The 18,744-nt window shown below is 38.1% G+C and overlaps 1 protein-coding gene across 12 annotated transcripts in view; it reads right to left on the reverse strand.

Moving 5' to 3' along the window:
- Positions 1–1,140: 1,140 nt before the first annotated feature.
- Positions 1,141–18,744, reverse strand: part of LOC128690011 (myoneurin) — an 89,543-nt gene continuing 71,939 nt past the window's right edge. For all 12 annotated transcript variants that reach the window (XM_070085506.1, XM_070085505.1, XM_070085501.1 and 9 more), the window contains 4 exons: positions 13,919–14,046; positions 10,019–10,181; positions 2,946–3,626; positions 1,141–2,148 (listed from right to left, as the gene is read on the reverse strand). In XM_070085506.1, coding sequence (XP_069941607.1) covers positions 1,672–2,148; positions 2,946–3,626; positions 10,019–10,181; positions 13,919–14,046 — 1,449 coding nt within the window. In that variant the 3' untranslated portion in view covers positions 1,141–1,671. The remainder of the gene's footprint in view (positions 2,149–2,945; positions 3,627–10,018; positions 10,182–13,918; positions 14,047–18,744) is intronic.

The following is an 18,744-nucleotide window of genomic DNA, read 5'->3' on the forward strand; positions in this document are numbered from 1 at the left end:
AGGGGGTAGAGGAGGTTATGTGTGCAAGGGGCTTGGACTTCCAGCAAGCGTGCAGGAGCATATTTTATAGGAATGGAGACAAATGGTTTTTAATATTTGACGTGCTGTTGGAGTGTGAGCAAAGTAACATTTATGAAGGGAGTCAGGGAAACCGGCAGGCCGGACTTGAGTCCTGGAGATGGGAAGTACAGTGTCTACACTCTGAAGGAGGGTGTTAATGTTGCAGTTTTATAACTGTACTGTAAAGCACCCCTCTGGCAAGATGGTGTGGAGTGAATGCTGAAAGTTTTTCTTTTTCGGGCCACCCTGCCTTGGTGGGAATTAGCCGATGTGTTAATAAAAAAATAAAAATGAGGGTGTAGAAATCTGCAGTGGAAAGGAGGTGGAGGGGGTCATCCTAGGAAAGATTGGAGGGAGGGAATAGAGAGACTTTGTATACGAGGGACTTGGACATCCAACAGGGGTGTGTGTGTGTGTTAGGAGCGAGTGGAGGCAATTGATTTTTTCATGACTTGATGTACTGTTGGAGTGGGAGCAAGGTAGCATTTATGAAGGAATTCAGGGAAACCGGTTAACCAAACATAAATCCTGAAGGTGAAAAGTACAGTGCCTGCACTCTGAAGGTAGGGGTAGGGATATTGTGGTTTGGAAGGGTAAGTTGTAATGTCAGCATGCCTCTGTCAAGACAGTGATGGAGTGAGTGATGGTGTAAGCATTTCTTCTTTTCTGAGTCGTCCTACATTGGTGGGAGACACTCAATTTGTTAGAAAATATCAATAATGTATCTTATTCTTTTCTATGCACAAACTGAAGATTTGAATTTGTTCCGTTGTTAAAAACTTACAATTTTCTACTAAGCTGATGTGGCCCACAAAACAAAATAATAGCTCACCCTTGCTCTAGATACCTGTAATACACTACTCAAATTTATGTTATCACTTAAGAGCTCACTATAAATTTGTTTCATTGACTGCTTTAAGTGAAGATTTTCACAATAGCCACTGTCCACATGATCAAAATATATGCTGTCATACAGCACTATTAATACCATGTTTATTTGAGTCATATAATTCATGAGAAAGACTCAGTGTCAAGGGTCTAAGCCATAATTCTTTGTAAAAGCTATAGAAAGATCAGTAGTTGATGGATCCTCTTTTAATTGTCAAAGTCTTTATATGATATGAATATAGATCTGACATTTTCCTACAAGTATACAGAAATTAATGTACAACTTCTGGCGGGGAATGTTCTAATAAATAATTTACCATGAAGTCAAGAAACAGAAATCTACATGTATATTTAAAAATAATCATAATTTAAATATTCTACAAAAATAATAAAATGGAAAGCACAGATAAAAAGTAGCTTACCAAAACTGCTAAAAGTAATGACTAAAAATCACAAAAACTCAGCACATATCTTTGGTGGTAAGCAATGAGAAAAAAAAAAGTAAAGTTAATAATATAGAACATGCTAAACTGTGTTACTTTTACTTAAAATAGTATTATTTTGAACAACCTCTCATGGCAATGTACCTGTGCTACAAACACTGCTGGAAATCCAGTGCAATAACACACTTAAAATTCAGTGACTGACGAGACACTCCTGTATTATCAACAGGATAAAATACATTTGACAGATTTTAAAAAAATTATATTAATTACATAATGTTCACATAGTGAACATCTCGACTGTTTCTGATTGTGAAGGATCACTGGGGTCCGTGAAAAGTTGCAATGGTTCAGCTTTAACAATTGAACCTTTGTTACTTAAGCTCTCTGCATTAAAGCCTTCATTTCCAATGTGCGAGTGTTCAGCTGCAAATTGTGCATATTCTTCGTCTATGTCGTCTTGTCCCAAATGAACTTCCTGGAGACCCGATGATACAACAGGGGTAGCAGAAATCATCGATGTTCCATTGGAGGTGATGGTATTGGTTGAGGTAAGGTGTTGCTGAGATGAGATTGAAGTTGTTGCTAAGAATGTGTGTGCAGTAGTAGTAGTAGCAGCAGCAGTGGATGTAGTAGTGTTATCCATCACCACTGGAATGGCATAATACACACCAGTGGTAGCTGAATCTTCACCAGCAACAAGGATGGTGGCACTTCCTGGTACATTGCCTTCCAGCTGATCCATTTGCTCTGCAACCTGTTTAAAAGATTCAATTGCATAAACTAATCATTATGAATAACTTATCATATACACACACAATTTTTCATGCTAAAAGATTATACATGGTTGTGAAACAACATAACAAAATGGCTTTAAATCACTACAAGAAGACTGAGACAAACTAAGTAAGTGGAGTGAATAACAAACAAAGGAATTTAACCTTGGATAAGTACTCAATCATGTAAGGAAAATGAAAGTGGAAAAACAAAGGGCAGCATAATAAAACTGAAGAGATGTAATAAATTGCTGAATTAACCAGACAGAAAAGAAACATTTTAGGAATAATTGCATACAACAAAATGGAAATTAATTTGGCTCATGTAACAATTAGGCACTTAAAAACACAATGTAATCAATGTTTCTACAATAATTTTGTGTTAAATATATACATTTACATATTTTGCAAGAAAAACTAAGTAATACAGCATTTTTCATGTTTAAAAAAATAATTCAGCCTCCCTTACAGCAGGACATGAGATGGAGCAATGTTTTTCCCTGTGTTTCCTTGCAAGATATCACAATATACTTAAAAATACAGTATACACATGCATACATGTAGGGTTAGTGGGAGGGAATGGAGGCTTTAAGTGGTAGGGGGGCTCGAGTCTTCAATTAGGCACCTGTGATTGTGTTAAATCAAAGATGGAACAATTGGTTTTTAGGGAGTAATGTCTTGTTAAGTGTTCACTTTAGCTTAGTGGGGAAATGTATATATAAAGGAGGGGTGTGGACACTAATAGGTTATACTCTCTCAGTTTTCTTATCCTACTCACCTTAAATGCAGATTCAACAATATTTAATTCCTCTTGATCTCTCCGTCTTGGCGTATCTTCTTCTTCTATTTTAACTCCAAGTGTTTCAAATGTTGGCTGAGTTGTATTTGTGCTGCTGGAGACACTTCTGGAAACCGATGAAATTGTTTTACGTATCTCCCGCAATTCTTCTGAACCTTTACGTGTATAGGTCTTAGTCGAAGTTACTGGAGTGGAAGTAGTGGGTTGTGACAGTACCTCTGTTACATTAACTTTATAATAATTTAGAGATGGATCTACTTCCTTCACAACAGGAGGAGGTAGTTCCGGTATTTTGCCTTCCTTTCTTAGTTTTGCAACTCTGGACTTGTACTGATTATTTGTAAGGCCATGTATAGTACTGTAGTGTTCCCTGAGGCCAGCCCTGCCATCCAACATTGCATTACATATTCTGCATGGTGTATTTTGAATTTCTTGCATATTATGCATTGTTCGAAGATGTGTCCGTAGGTGCACCTTCTGCACAAAGCCTTTGGCACAGTAATTACATATAAATGGTCTTTCACCTGTGTGAACTCTGACATGCATTTCAAGCTGACCTTGACTTGGAAAGTTTTTACCACAGATGTAACAATTGAGCCCACCATCTTCCTCATGCATCCGTACCATATGAGACTTCAACGAATCCGTTCGTGTAAACACCTGAAAAAGAGGTACTTCAAAATTTTGTTGGAAATGTGAGACAGTTTTCTATCATACTTTTAACTGGTTTTCTAGTATCTTATAAGTATCATATATGTGAACAGTATTTAGATAAAGGTAGGGAAGTTTTTATTGCATTTATGGATTTAGAAAAGGCATATGATAGAGTGGATAGAGGAGCAATGTGGCAGATGTTGCAAGTATATGGAATAGGTGGTAAGTTACTAAATGCTGTAAAGAGCTTTTATGAGGATAGTGAGGCTCAGGTTAGGGTGTGTAGAAGAGAGGGAGACTACTTCCCGGTAAAAGTAGGTCTTAGACAGGGATGTGTAATGTCACCATGGTTGTTTAATATATTTATAGATGGGGTTGTAAAAGAAGTAAATGCTAGGGTGTTCGGGAGAGGGGTGGGATTAAATTATGGGGAATCAAATTCAAAATGGGAATTGACACAGTTACTTTTTGCTGATGATACTGTGCTTATGGGAGATTCTAAAGAAAAATTGCAAAGGTTAGTGGATGAGTTTGAGAATGTGTGTAAAGGTAGAAAGTTGAAAGTGAACATAGAAAAGAGTAAGGTGATGAGGGTATCAAATGATTTAGATAAAGAAAAATTGGATATCAAATTGGGGAGGAGGAGTATGGAAGAAGTGAATGTTTTCAGATACTTGGGAGTTGACGTGTTGGCGGATGGATTTATGAAGGATGAGGTTAATCATAGAATTGATGAGGGAAAAAAGGTGAGTGGTGCGTTGAGGTATATGTGGAGTCAAAAAACGTTATCTATGGAGGCAAAGAAGGGAATGTATGAAAGTATAGTAGTACCAACACTCTTATATGGATGTGAAGCTTGGGTGGTAAATGCAGCAGCGAGGAGACGGTTGGAGGCAGTGGAGATGTCATGTCTAAGGGCAATGTGTGGTGTAAATATTATGCAGAAAATTCGGAGTGTGGAAATTAGGAGAAGGTGTGGAGTTAATAAAAGCATTAGTCAGAGGGCAGAAGAGGGGTTGTTGAGGTGGTTTGGTCATTTAGAGAGAATGGATCAAAGTAGAATGACATGGAAAGCATATAAATCTATAGGGGAAGGAAAGAGGGGTAGGGGTCGTCCTCGAAAGGGTTGGAAAGAGGGGGTAAAGGAGGTTTTGTGGGTGAGGGGCTTGGACTTCCAGCAAGCGTGCATGAGCGTGTTAGATAGGAGTGAATGGAGACGAATGATACTTGGGACCTGACGATCTGTTGGAGTGTGAGCAGGGTAATATTTAGTGAAGGGATTCAGGGAAACCGGTTATTTTCATATAGTCGGACTTGAGTCCTGGAAATGGGAAGTACAATGCCTGCACTTTAAAGGGGGTTTGGGATATTGGCAGTTTGGAGGGATATGTTGTGTATCTCTATACGTATATGCTTCTAAACTGTTGTATTCTGAGCACCTCTGCAAAAGCAGTGATAATGTGTGAGTGTGGTGAAAGTGTTGAATGATGATGAAAGTATTTTCTTTTTGGGGATTTTCTTTCTTTTTTGGGTCACCCTGCCTCGGTGGGAGACGGCCGACTTGTTGAAAAAAAAAAAAAAGATCTTTTTACATAATCATTTATTAGCACACTGGCTCTCTCACTGAGGTAGGATGGAAATAAAAAAAAATCACCATCATTCATTCAATTGTTGCCTTGCCAGAAGTATGCAAACTGTGGGTGCATCAATGACTGGGAATGTATTCCCTCTTGTTTAGGTAACCCTACCTTAGTAGGAAAAGGCTACTGTGTTACACAAAATAAAAAATATGTAGAGATCTCCTCTTCTTCCTAACTGAAGCCTGTGATTATATAAAATGCTATCCCTAAATGTAATAGGTAATTTTTTTTTTTTTTTTCAACAAGTCGGTCGTCTCCCACCGAGGCAGGGTGACCCAAAAAAAGAAAGAAAATCCCCAAAAAGAAAATACTTTCATCATCATTCAACACTTTCACCACACTCACACATTATCACTGCTTTTGCAGAGGTGCTCAGAATATAACAGTTTAGAAGCATATACGTATAGAGATACACAACATATCCCTCCAAACTGCCAATATCCCAAACCCCTCCTTTAAAGTGCAGGCATTGTACTTCCCATTTCCAGGACTCAAGTCCGACTATATGAAAATAACCGGTTTCCCTGAATCCCTTCACTAAATATTACCCTGCTCACACTCCAACAGATCGTCAGGTCCCAAGTATCATTCGTCTCCATTCACTCCTATCTAACACGCTCATATATATTAGGGTGGTTCACAAAAATGAAGATCTGAAATCTTATAGACTTGCCCCATCACTATGATCCCAAGAAAAAACAATCTAAGCAAAATTTAGAAAATATTAGGGTTCATTTAGGGGTGCTCCAATTACCTTAAAATATCATCCCCATAAAACAAGCTTTCCCATTATCTTTCTAGGAAAAAGGAAGTCAAGAACAACAAAAACTGCTTGTTTGAGATGTGGCTGATGTGTTACAAAAATTAATAATATATTAATAGATGAGGAAATCTGATTGTGATGTCAACACACTCCTGAAAAGACAGTAACTGAATGAATGTTGGTGAACATGTTTTCTTCTTGTGATCACAACGCCAAGGTGGGAGACAACTGTCAAGGAAGAAGTAACAATAAACAGGAATTTCCATTTTGTAGGAGTAAAAAATTTTGTTGGGGCACCTCTAAATGAAGCTCAATCCTAGGATGGGACTAAATACATACATGCATTTGTAAATACAAATATAAACACAAAAATTTATTTTTGTATTTTATTTGTATTTGGAAAAAACTAAATTCATGTATTTGTATTTAATTTGTATTTGATACTTGTATGTGCTGTATTTGCTTCAAATGCAATATCAAGATTGCTTTTCTTATTCAAAATATGGCAATCACTAACTTGATCTAATTATAACTTGGAAACTTTTATAAATAATATCTAAGTTGGTAACGCTGTATTGAAGGCTGAGCTTGTACTGAATCTGTCATAAACCTAACTGTCTATTGTTCAACAACTGCCGAGGATAACAAAAACAATATGATAACAGGGTTGGCGTTTCATTTTTATTCATATATCCTATGATATTTGCAGTCATCCTTCTGTAACTCCTCAACAACTGAAATGACCACCTGAGTAGCAGCAGCCCTCACTGGAAAGTGTGTCAAGGTTTCCAGCAAACAATGAGCACACACAATGATCCGTCAAGAAGAAGCATCAAGCAAGTTCAATGCCTTCATTGCCGATAGCCTTCAACTACTGCCACTGGTCAAGTGCCAACTTTGCCGTTACTAGTTCAGTAACTCAAGTTTCAATTACTTAATATCTAGCTGCAATTATTTAAGTGCCACCTCTTTCCTAATGCATCACAGGTCACCATAAGCAACTCAGTCAAGTCAAGTCTGTCAGTTTGACAGCCAATATCTGGTGAAATCGTCACATATACTCTTTTTTTTTTTTTTTTTTTTTTAGCAAGTTGGCTGTCTCCCACCGAGGCAGGGTGACCCAAAAAGAAAGAAAATCCCCAAAAAGAAAATACTTTCATCATCATTCAACACTTTCACCTCACTCATACATAATCACTGTTTTTGCAGAGGTGCCCAGAACACAACAGTTTAAAAGCACATACACCTACCATCCGACTTACGACCTGCTCGACATACCACCACTCGACTTACAACCATGTTTTTTATGCCAAATTTCTGGGAAATAAACAACTGTTTGTGTTGTACACAGTGTTTATCCTAAACCTTACAGTATAAAATACATTACTAACAACATAAAAAGTAAAGTAAAAAATGAAATACCAAAATAAAAATAAAATAAAGTCATTACAAAAATGTGATGTTGATATTCAGTAGCAAGGTTCGACTTATGTCCATTTCGACTTACGACCGGTTGGTCGAAACCAAGCTCGGTCGTAAGTCGGATGGTACCTGTACGTATAAAGATATACAGTGTATCCCTCCAAACTGCCAATATCCCAAACCCCTCCTTTAAAGTGCAGGCATTGTATTTCCCATTTCCATTACTCAAGTCCGGCTATATAAAAATACAGTGGACCCCCGCATAGCGATTTTAATCCGTGCAAGAAGGCTCATTGTTATGCGAAATGATCGGTATGCGAATGAATTTTCCCCATAAGAAATAATGGAAATCAAATTAATCCATGCAAGACACCCAAAAGTATGAAAAAAAAATTTTTACCACATGAAATATACATTTTCCCACACACAAAGAGAAGGATACATGCACAATAGTAGAGTAGTACATGCACAATATATATTGTGCATGTACTACTCTACTAAATGAAGAATAAATGACACTTACCTTTATTGAAGATGCAGCAATGACTGATGAGACACTGTGTCCTGGGAGTGCCTTTTCCTCCTGAGTACTGTAGGTCCTGTTTGGCATTTTCTTCCAGAACAGGCCTTATCACACTGTGTATGCCACTACGATTCTTAAATCTCTCAAACCAACCTTTGCTGGCTTTAAATTCACCAATATGAGCACTAGTTCCAGGCATTTTTCCCTGTTCACCTGGGTGTTAGTCGACTGGTGTGGGTTGCATCCTGGGAGACAAGATTAAGGACCCCAATGGAAATAAGTTAGTCTTCGATGACACTGACTTTTTTGGGTTATCCTGGGTGGCAAATCCTCTGGGGTTAATTGTTTCTTGGTATTCTCAATAAGCCACACCAACAACGGTGCTACAGCAGCAGCAGCAGCTGACAGTGATACAGCAGCAGCAGACGATGCTACAGCAGCAGCAGACGGTACTACAGCAGCAGCAGACGGTACAACAGCAGCAGCAGCAGCAGCAGCAGCAGCTGACGGTGGTGCAGCAGCAGCTGACAGTGCTACAGTAGCAGCAGACGATGCTACAGCAGCAGCAGCAGACGGTACTACAGCAGCAGCAGACGGTACTACAGCAGCAGCAGCTGACGGTGGTACAACAGCAGCAGCAGTTGACAGTGCTACAGCAGCAGCAGATGATGCTACAGCAGCAGCAGACGATGCTACAGCAGCAGCAGACGATGCTACAGCAGCAGCAGACGGTACTACAGCAGCAGCAGCTGACAGTGCAGCAGCAGCTGACGGTGGTACAGCAGCAGCAGCAGCTGTACCACCAATAGTAGCGATGGTTGATTGGGGTTTATTATACAACCTGGCCAGCTCGGAGACACGCACTCCACTTTCATACTTATCAATGATCTTTTTCTTCATCTCTATAGTAATTCTCACCCTTATTGCTGTAGGGTTGGCACTAGAAGCTTTCTTGGGGCCCATGGTCACTTATTTTGCAGATAAAATCACCAAAAACACTGTAATAATACGAAATGTTCCGATTGTATGCTTGGATGTTACCGCGGAGGCTGGTTGGTAAACAATGCCACCGGCGGCACATGTGAGGCTGGCTAAGGGCGCACATTGGACGCGTCTCGGACGAACAGCGGTGAGCGGGTTTTTGAGCGGTATGCGAGGCAAAATTTTTGCGATAAAAGCGAGCGGTATGCGGATTAAACGTTATGTGATGCCAACGGTATGCGGGGGGTCCACTGTAACCGGTTTCCCTGTTCATGGAAAGCAGTCCATCAGTCAATGCCACACAACTAACACAGAAATTAACTCCTGCTGCAGCATACCAGGTTGACAAGTACCTGGCTCTACCCAGTTTAACAGAATATTACAGTACATTAAAATTCTAAGAGCAACAATCCATCTATTCCCCATACATAGCAGAGATAAGGCTAATACTGATTTTACTACTCGCAGAATCTCTACCTTAAAAAGTACTGACACATCATATTTAGCTATTCTTTGGTGGTTTAACAAGAGGATATGGATAACAGTGCCCTTGTTTAGTAAATGGTTCTAGCTCTACTTTATACCAAAGTTTATTTATTCTTAAAATGCCCTATATCATCCTGTCAAAATGCTGCAGAAGTTTGAACCAAATATGAAGGAAGTATATTTTACCACCACCTGACCTCATTAATACAACCTCTAGATTGAGAAGTTAAAAAAAACTTTCAAGTACAAACACAGAGGTTGGCATTAAGGACTTCAAGCGTTGGCTTGTCAAGGAATAAAGCAGAGCATCTAGTCTAAATGCAAAGTGGCAAAAATTATGTGTTGCTGTGAATTATTTTAATGGTTTTTTATGCCATCAGGTAATGACAATTGTGAGGGCAGTGAGGGTTCTGAAGATATGACAACAGACGAACTGTGGAATGTACACAGGTACAGGCTTGAGAGTCACAAAGCACTTATGCCAACATGAAAATATGAGTCACTGTGGAATGTACACATGTACAGGCTTGAGAGTCACAAAGCACTTATGCCAACATAAAAATATGAGTCAAAGAATGTTTACCTTCTGACAAACAGGACAAGTAAGGTTACTAGATTCTTCGTGGTCATTAACTAGGTGTTGGTGTAGTACATGGCGCTGAGGGAAGGTTTCATCACAGTATGGACATGGAATATCCTTTACTTCTAAGTGAGATTTCATGTGAACACGCAAAGTTGTAATAGACCTGGAAAGCCAAGAAATTCTTATTCAAAATGTATTTATTCTTCTTCAGCATTAATTTCTAATATAGTAACACTATTTCATTTTTTGTAATGTGGAGTTATTAAATTCTGTACATGGGTGAAAACTAAACTACAATTAAAAAAAATAAAACTCATTTTCAGAATGGTCTTGATACCAAAAGAAAAGATGGTATGAATGTGACAAACATTTGTACTGATAACATGGTTCTGTCAGGTTAAAGTCATAGTAAACCAATGAAAGACCATTGTGTACAGTTATACATTCTTACTGTAGTTTGATACACAAAGAAGTGTTTTGCATAAATCAAGAGGCATAAACAGGATGGTACAGATGTGATCAGAGCCAAAACTAAGTGTTACATGCAATACACACTGGAGTTAGAGACATCCACTTACAGAATAATGTTTAGTAATGAACTAAAATTCGACTATACAGGTGTGTCTGGCATTATGTAGATGTATGTTTGGCCCATGACAGTTGTTGTACTAAGCTCAAACCAGCCATCAACACTATCCAATTCCTCAAAACATGAGTCTTCAAAACATTTTGGTAACCACATCAATTGTGTATGGCATTGTATGGTATATAAAAAATATGAAATCAGTGATAAAACATGCATAGAGCAACACGCATGAAGAAACGGAAACCTGCTTTTTAAAAATAAAATATAACCTGCCATGAAGCTCGTATACCATACTCAATGTTTAAAAGTAATTTGGAAGATTACATTTATTATCTGTACAAATGTGAGGATTCTTTTAACAGCAATTTTTAAGAAAGTCAATTAATTATGTATGTATTGCTAAGAAAAAAGTAAATGAACAAAAATTAGTATTTTTTTTATTATCACACCGGCCGATTCCCACCAAGGCAGGGTGGCCCGAAAAAGAAAAACTTTCACCATCATTCACTCCATCACTGTCTTGCCAGAAGGGTGCTTTACACTACAGTTTTTAAACTGCAACATTAACACCCCTCCTTCAGAGTGCAGGCACTGTACTTCCCATCTCCAGGACTCAAGTCCGGCCTGCCGGTTTCCCTGAATCCCTTCATAAATGTTACTTTGCTCACACTCCAACAGCACGTCAAGTATTAAAAACCATTTGTCTCCATTCACTCCTATCAAACACGCTCACGCATGCCTGCTGGAAGTCCAAACCCCTCGCACACAAAACCTCCTTTACCCCCTCCCTCCAACCCTTCCTAGGCCGACCCCTACCCCGCCTTCCTTCCACTACAGACTGATACACTCTTGAAGTCATTCTGTTTCGCTCCATTCTCTCTACATGTCCGAACCACCTCAACAACCCTTCCTCAGCCCTCTGGACAACAGTTTTGGTAATCCCGCACCTCCTCCTAACTTCCAAACTACGAATTCTCTGCATTATATTCACACCACACATTGCCCTCAGACATGACATCTCCACTGCCTCCAGCCTTCTCCTCGCTGCAACATTCATCACCCACGCTTCACACCCATATAAGAGCGTTGGTAAAACTATACTCTCATACATTCCCCTCTTTGCCTCCAAGGACAAAGTTCTTTGTCTCCACAGACTCCTAAGTGCACCACTCACTCTTTTTCCCTCATCAATTCTATGATTCACCTCATCTTTCATAGACCCATCCGCTGACACGTCCACTCCCAAATATCTGAATACGTTCACCTCCTCCATACTCTCTCCCTCCAATCTGATATTCAATCTTTCATCACCTAATCTTTTTGTTATCCTCATAACCTTACTCTTTCCTGTATTCACCTTTAATTTTCTTCTTTTGCACACCCTACCAAATTCATCCACCAATCTCTGCAACTTCTCTTCAGAATCTCCCAAGAGCACAGTGTCATCAGCAAAGAGCAGCTGTGACAACTCCCACTTTGTGTGTGATTCTTTATCTTTTAACTCCACGCCTCTTGCCAAGACCCTCGCATTTACTTCTCCTACAACCCCATCTATAAATATATTAAACAACCACGGTGACATCACACATCCTTGTCTAAGGCCTACTTTTACTGGGAAAAAATTTCCCTCTTTCCTACATACTCTAACTTGAGCCTCACTATCCTCGTAAAAACTCTTCACTGCTTTCAGTAACCTACCTCCTACACCATACACTTGCAACATCTGCCACATTGCCCCCCTATCCACCCTGTCATATGCCTTTTCCAAATCCATAAATGCCACAAAGACCTCTTTAGCCTTATCTAAATACTGTTCACTTATATGTTTCACTGTAAACACCTGGTCCACACACCCCCTACCTTTCCTAAAGCCTCCTTGTTCATCTGCTATCCTATTCTCCGTCTTACTCTTAATTCTTTCAATTATAACTCTACCATACACTTTACCAGGTACACTCAACAGACTTATCCCCCTATAATTTTTGCACTCTCTTTTATCCCCTTTGCCTTTATACAAAGGAACTATGCATGCTCTCTGCCAATCCCTAGGTACCTTACCCTCTTCCATACATTTATTAAATAATTGCACCAACCACTCCAAAACTATATCCCCACCTGCTTTTAACATTTCTATCTTTATCCCATCAATCCCGGCTGCCTTACCCCCTTTCATTTTACCTACTGCCTCACGAACTTCCCCCACACTCACAACTGGCTCTTCCTCACTTCTACAAGATGTTATTCCTCCTTGCCCTATACACGAAATCACAGCTTCCCTATCTTCATCAACATTTAACAATTCCTCAAAATATTCCTTCCATCTTCCCAATACCTCTAACTCTCCATTTAATAACTCTCCTCTCCTATTTTTAACTGACAAATCCATTTGTTCTCTAGGCTTTCTTAACTTGTTAATCTCACTCCAAAACTTTTTCTTATTTTCAACAAAATTTGTTGATAACATCTCACCCACTCTCTCATTTGCTCTCTTTTTACATTGCTTCACCACTCTCTTAACTTCTCTCTTTTTCTCCATATACTCTTCCCTCCTTGCATCACTTCTACTTTGTAAAAACTTCTCATATGCTAACTTTTTCTCCCTTACTACTCTCTTTACATCATCATTCCACCAATCGCTCCTCTTCCCTCCTGCACCCACTTTCCTGTAACCACAAACTTCTGCTGAACACTCTAACACTACATTTTTAAACCTACCCCATACCTCTTCGACCCCATTGCCTATGCTCTCATTAGCCCATCTATCCTCCAATAGCTGTTTATATCTTACCCTAACTGCCTCCTCTTTTAGTTTATAAACCTTCACCTCTCTCTTCCCTGATGCTTCTATTCTCCTTGTATCCCATCTACCTTTTACTCTCAGTGTAGCTACAACTAGAAAGTGATCTGATATATCTGTGGCCCCTCTATAAACATGTACATCCTGAAGTCTACTCAACAGTCTTTTATCTACCAATACATAATCCAACAAACTACTGTCATTTCGCCCTACATCATATCGTGTATACTTATTTATCCTCTTTTTCTTAAAATATGTATTACCTATAACTAAACCCCTTTCTATACAAAGTTCAATCAAAGGGCTCCCATTATCATTTACACCTGGCACCCCAAACTTACCTACCACACCCTCTCTAAAAGTTTCTCCTACTTTAGCATTCAAGTCCCCTACCACAATTACTCTCTCACTTGGTTCAAAGGCTCCTATACATTAGTACAGCACATAAAACAAAAATGCATAAACTGGTACTCTGTAAATAAAACAAACATTTGAGAGATGATGAGTTGCTACTAACCGGAACTCTTTGCCACACTCTTCACATGGTATACCACTCTCTTCCTCAGTTGACCTAGGCTGTGAACGTCTACCAGGTCTTTTGGTGTTGTAATTTGTTTTCTTTTTGATGACTGGAAACTCCATTACCTGTAGTAAGATAAAAAAAACTCATAAGGGATAAATCAGGTTAACAAATAAAGACTGCATTGTTTTCTCTCCCATTTTAAGTCACGTTAGATTTATTCAGTAATGATTCATCGCAAATATTCTCAGAATAATGATTCTGGACAGTACCACAAAAAGCAAATACAGAACAAACAAATTCTATGCTCTAGAGAAAGGAATGATTCCTTTTCCTGACAGTTATAGATTCAGTAGAAATCCTCAATGTGATAGAAACTGCCGACATTTTACCATTTAACATCAAAAACTTAATAAAATGAAAATGAAACAATAAACCTAATCTGAAAACTTAATTAGTTTAGTCTTTTAACCTAATGTTGGTTTTTTTTTTTTTTTTTTTACTGTTTCATTCTTAAAGACATATTAGCAGAGATTCTTGAAATAATCACTGTCCTAGGTGAGCTAAATTTTTTATGTCTTCAGGGCCAAAACAGAATCCTTCCTTTTCATACTAATCATAAAGGGCCCCATCACATTTGTTGGTAACCAAATAAAAATTGTCAAGCAAACAAAACAGACATGAATGAGGACATAAAAATGCAGCCTCTTACAATAACTAATGAGGTAACTGAGGGTGAGAGATGAGTGGAGGTCACTGCAAGTAAACAAACCATACTATGGGCAGGACTAGAACCCACAGTCAGAGAACCATATAACTCCAGACCGACATATTCTATCCCCGCCCGTGGTATGGTTTGTTTGCAATCGTGTCATTATGATTTCATGAGTCCCTGTTAATAAGTGAGGGAGGTGCCTGATATATGATCGGCCTCAGTAACATTGCCCACTGGCTGTCTAGCACAGGAGAAAATTACGAAACATTGAAATTCGTTGATTTATTTTGTGTTTTTTGCTCTACTATTCTTCTTGCAGACACTATCACTCTACCCACATCTTGTTTTTGACCACATCATCTCCCACTAGAGTAATGATACATAAAAACAGAAAACATTCATTATTTCTTGCCAGAAGTGTGTGTAAGAACATTTTAGCAATCAACATACCAGTGAACAACCCCTTAATGAAAAAAAAAATCCTAGACAGTTTCCCACTACTGATATTAAATGACTTCTGGTAGTATATTTAAAAAAAAAAAAAAAAAAATTCTATCTTCAACTTAATTCAAAGCACATTATATACATCCCTGAAACATTATCACTTTGTGAGAATATTCTTCGGTTTTAGTACTACACATACAGTAGTCTAATTATATTTTCAAGATTAAGAACTGAAATCTTCAGAAAATTAATCTGTAATACCCTTATGGAACATTAAGATGAAGTAACAGAAATGTTTACAGCTCATACCCTTTATGCAAAACTGAGAGAACACCTTACAGAAATTAACTTAGCCTAGCATAATCTCAAAATTAAATGAGCTAAGAGTTAAGTCCCTGTGAAATTCAATTTTTAAGAGCATTAACTTTTCAAAGAATAGTAATGATAATACTAAAATTTAAGGAAAACTTGACTAGGCCACCTTTGCAGGTTTAAAAAATTTTTGTAAGATATTAACCCTCCTCCCCTCCCTATTTTCAGGAAATGGAGCACATTTAATTACAGAAATAGGTACCTTTTGAATGGCTCTTGAGTCATGAAGAAGCATTTTCAACTTTTAAAATAAATTTACTTCTGTTCCAGTGTTAAAGTTTCAAGATTTTGTCAACGTTTTACTACCCAGTATACAGGTTTAGGAGCAGTGTTATCATAAAAGACAGTGGGTAGACAATATACAACTGCTTTTGCTAGTAAATCTCTGACAAAACCACAAAAAATGATATGAACTTACAAGCAAAACTTATAAATTATGTCACATTTTTATGACATAATTTATATTGGCTCTGAAAATGTACTACAGTATATCATGTATTAGTAATAGCAACCGTTAAGCATAAAGCTCTAGTTGAAAATTTGCCAGATGGTGTCTCACAATGAATATATACACCTAACATTATCTCTGTACCTGGAAAACAGACTTTGGTAGCTAATGCATTATCATGACATGATGGTGTAACTAACGGCAATTACCCTTCAATTGCTGATAAAAATACCAAGAGCTCAGAAAGAAGATCCACTTTAGTCTTGTGTAATTATGTTCCTTACCTAGTAATGAATCAAAGATTATTGTATCATGTGGAAAGATTGGGAACTACAGTACTGCCATGACTTGACACCAGTAAGGAGTTTCTAAGGCTTTGCAACCCGTAGTTATGAAACTGGTCATGATGGCCCAAGTAGCATTCACCTGGGAAAGGACCATTCCTTAAAGCAAGCTACATTTAAGAATTATTTGCTTAGAATGGCTAAAGATTTTGCAAAAATATGTAGAATTTTTTTATTGCGTATGTTACACAAAAAGATACACTGTTCAGTCTAACCCTATGCATACACAGTATACCCAGTCACAAGTAAACTACAGGAACATCTCTTCAAATCTACTGATAAATATTTTAAGTCTAGGAAACAAGAATTTGTTGATAATAATGGACAACTTTTCAAAACAGAAATATAAACTAGACTCAATATCTAATAAGGAAGTAGAAACTCTAGTGGTGAGTACAATGACACTTTACTACACTAACCAAAATTGGTTAGCAAAATTTTTGAGCCAAAAAAAGTCATAAATGTTTTATGCATAACTAAGTATTTTATAGGTTTACTCAGAGTGAGGCAATCCCAGACATGCAGTGCACTAACAATTCCTCAGTATTTCAACACTTTATTCTTTAAGGTGGGGTTAACAGATTGACTTTTTATTTATTATAATCATACCCAGCACCGACTTGTAAACCTGATCACTTGTGCAAAGCATAATTAACCCTTTGACTGTTTCGGTCGTATATATACGTCTTACGAGGTACCGTGTTTGACGTATATACAGTGGTCCCTGAATAATCGTCCGGCCTGAAAGTCGTCCATTTCGGAAATAGTCCTGTTTTTTCGCCAAAATATTGGCTTGCAAATGGTCAGGTAACTCGCTAATAGTCCTTCGTCCCGGACGCGTACTCACGCTCTGAGCCGCCTCGGCCTTTCCTTCCCAGCCAGTGTGCCATTGTTTACCAGTGAGCGATGGTCCCCTCACGTGCTCCAGTGAAATATTTCATAATATTCCATTTATTTTAGTGCTTGCAAGTTATTTAAGTGCTAAATAAGCTACCATGGCTCCAAAGAAAGCTCCTAGTGCCAAGCCTTTGGTAAAGGTGAGAAATACGATTGAATTTAAGAAAAACATCACTGAACAATATGATAGTGGTGAACGTGTGGGCGAACTGGCCAGGATGTATAACAAATCCCATACAACCATATCTTCCATCATAGCCAAGAAAAAGGAAATCAAGGACGCTGTTGTTGCAAAGGGGGTAAATATGCTGACAAAAATGAGATCACCAGTACTCGAAGATGTTGAGAAGTTATTATTGGTGTGGATAAATGAGAAACAATTAGCAGGAGATAGTCTTATGACGTCGCTTATTTGTGAAAAGGCTAGGCAGTTGCATGACGATTTGGTAAAGAAACTGCCTGCAACTAGTAGTTATGTGAGTGAATTTAAGGCCAGCAAAGTTTTAAAGAGACGCCAGAAACAGAGCTCTCTAGACAGTTTTTTTGCGAGACAGGACTCCAGTGACTCTCAAGGTGGTCCTAGTGGCATTAAGAAACAGAGAAGTAACCCCAGAAAAGGAATTGGTACCCGAGGTGTTGATGGAAGGGGATTCCCCTTCCAAACAGTAAATCATCCAATCTGTCTCCTTCTCCAGTCTTCCATACACAAAGAAGAATTGCCAATAAAGGTAAGTGTTATTCTGTTAATGTTTAATTCATCATGTGCCACTGTATTGTTTATGTACTACATCTATATTTCATGTAAAAAATTTTTTTGTTTTAATACTTCTGGGTGTCAGGAACGGATTAATTGAATTTACATTATTTCTTATGGGGAAAATTGATTCGTAAATCGTCCATTTCGATAATAGTCCCACTTCCAGGAACGGATTATGGACGATTATTGAGGGACCACTGTATATGTACTCTAATTCTAGCGGCTTCAAATCAAGCAGGAAAAAGCTGGTAGGCCCACATGTGAGAGAATGGGTCTGTGTGGTCAGTGTGCACCATATAAAAAAAATCCTGGAGCACGCAGTGCATAATGAGAAAAAAAAAAACTCAGACCGTTTTTTTTTAATTAAAATGCCGACTTTGTGGTCTATTTTTGTATAGTATTTATGATTGTATTCTCATTTTTTTGGTCTCATTTGATAGAATGGAAAACATATTATAGAAATAGGGGTGATTTTGATTGATTTTACTATAAAAAAGACCTGGAAATGGAGCTCAAATTAGGGGAAATGTTTGATTATTGCCTATGTTCAAAAGTAAGCAAATGATGTCATTGTCCAATAAATGTCCAACTAGTCATTCTAATATGCAGTCATGAATGGATTAATGTTATTTATACAATTATTACAGTATTGCAGTAATCTGCATAACAGGAAATCTTCTATTTTTTGTTTGAATAAAAATTCAAAATAGAAAGCAAGAGTAATATCAGAGGGGCCTGGAGACGTGACTGATGAACAAAGAAAATGTTATTTTAGAGCCAGGAATGTCTGCATTGTTCATTCTGGACCTTATTTTGAAATTGTCATATTTTTTAATTTTCGTGAAA

Source organism: Cherax quadricarinatus, chromosome 16 (assembly GCF_038502225.1).
Source record: "Cherax quadricarinatus isolate ZL_2023a chromosome 16, ASM3850222v1, whole genome shotgun sequence".
Lineage (NCBI taxonomy): Eukaryota > Metazoa > Arthropoda > Malacostraca > Decapoda > Parastacidae > Cherax > Cherax quadricarinatus.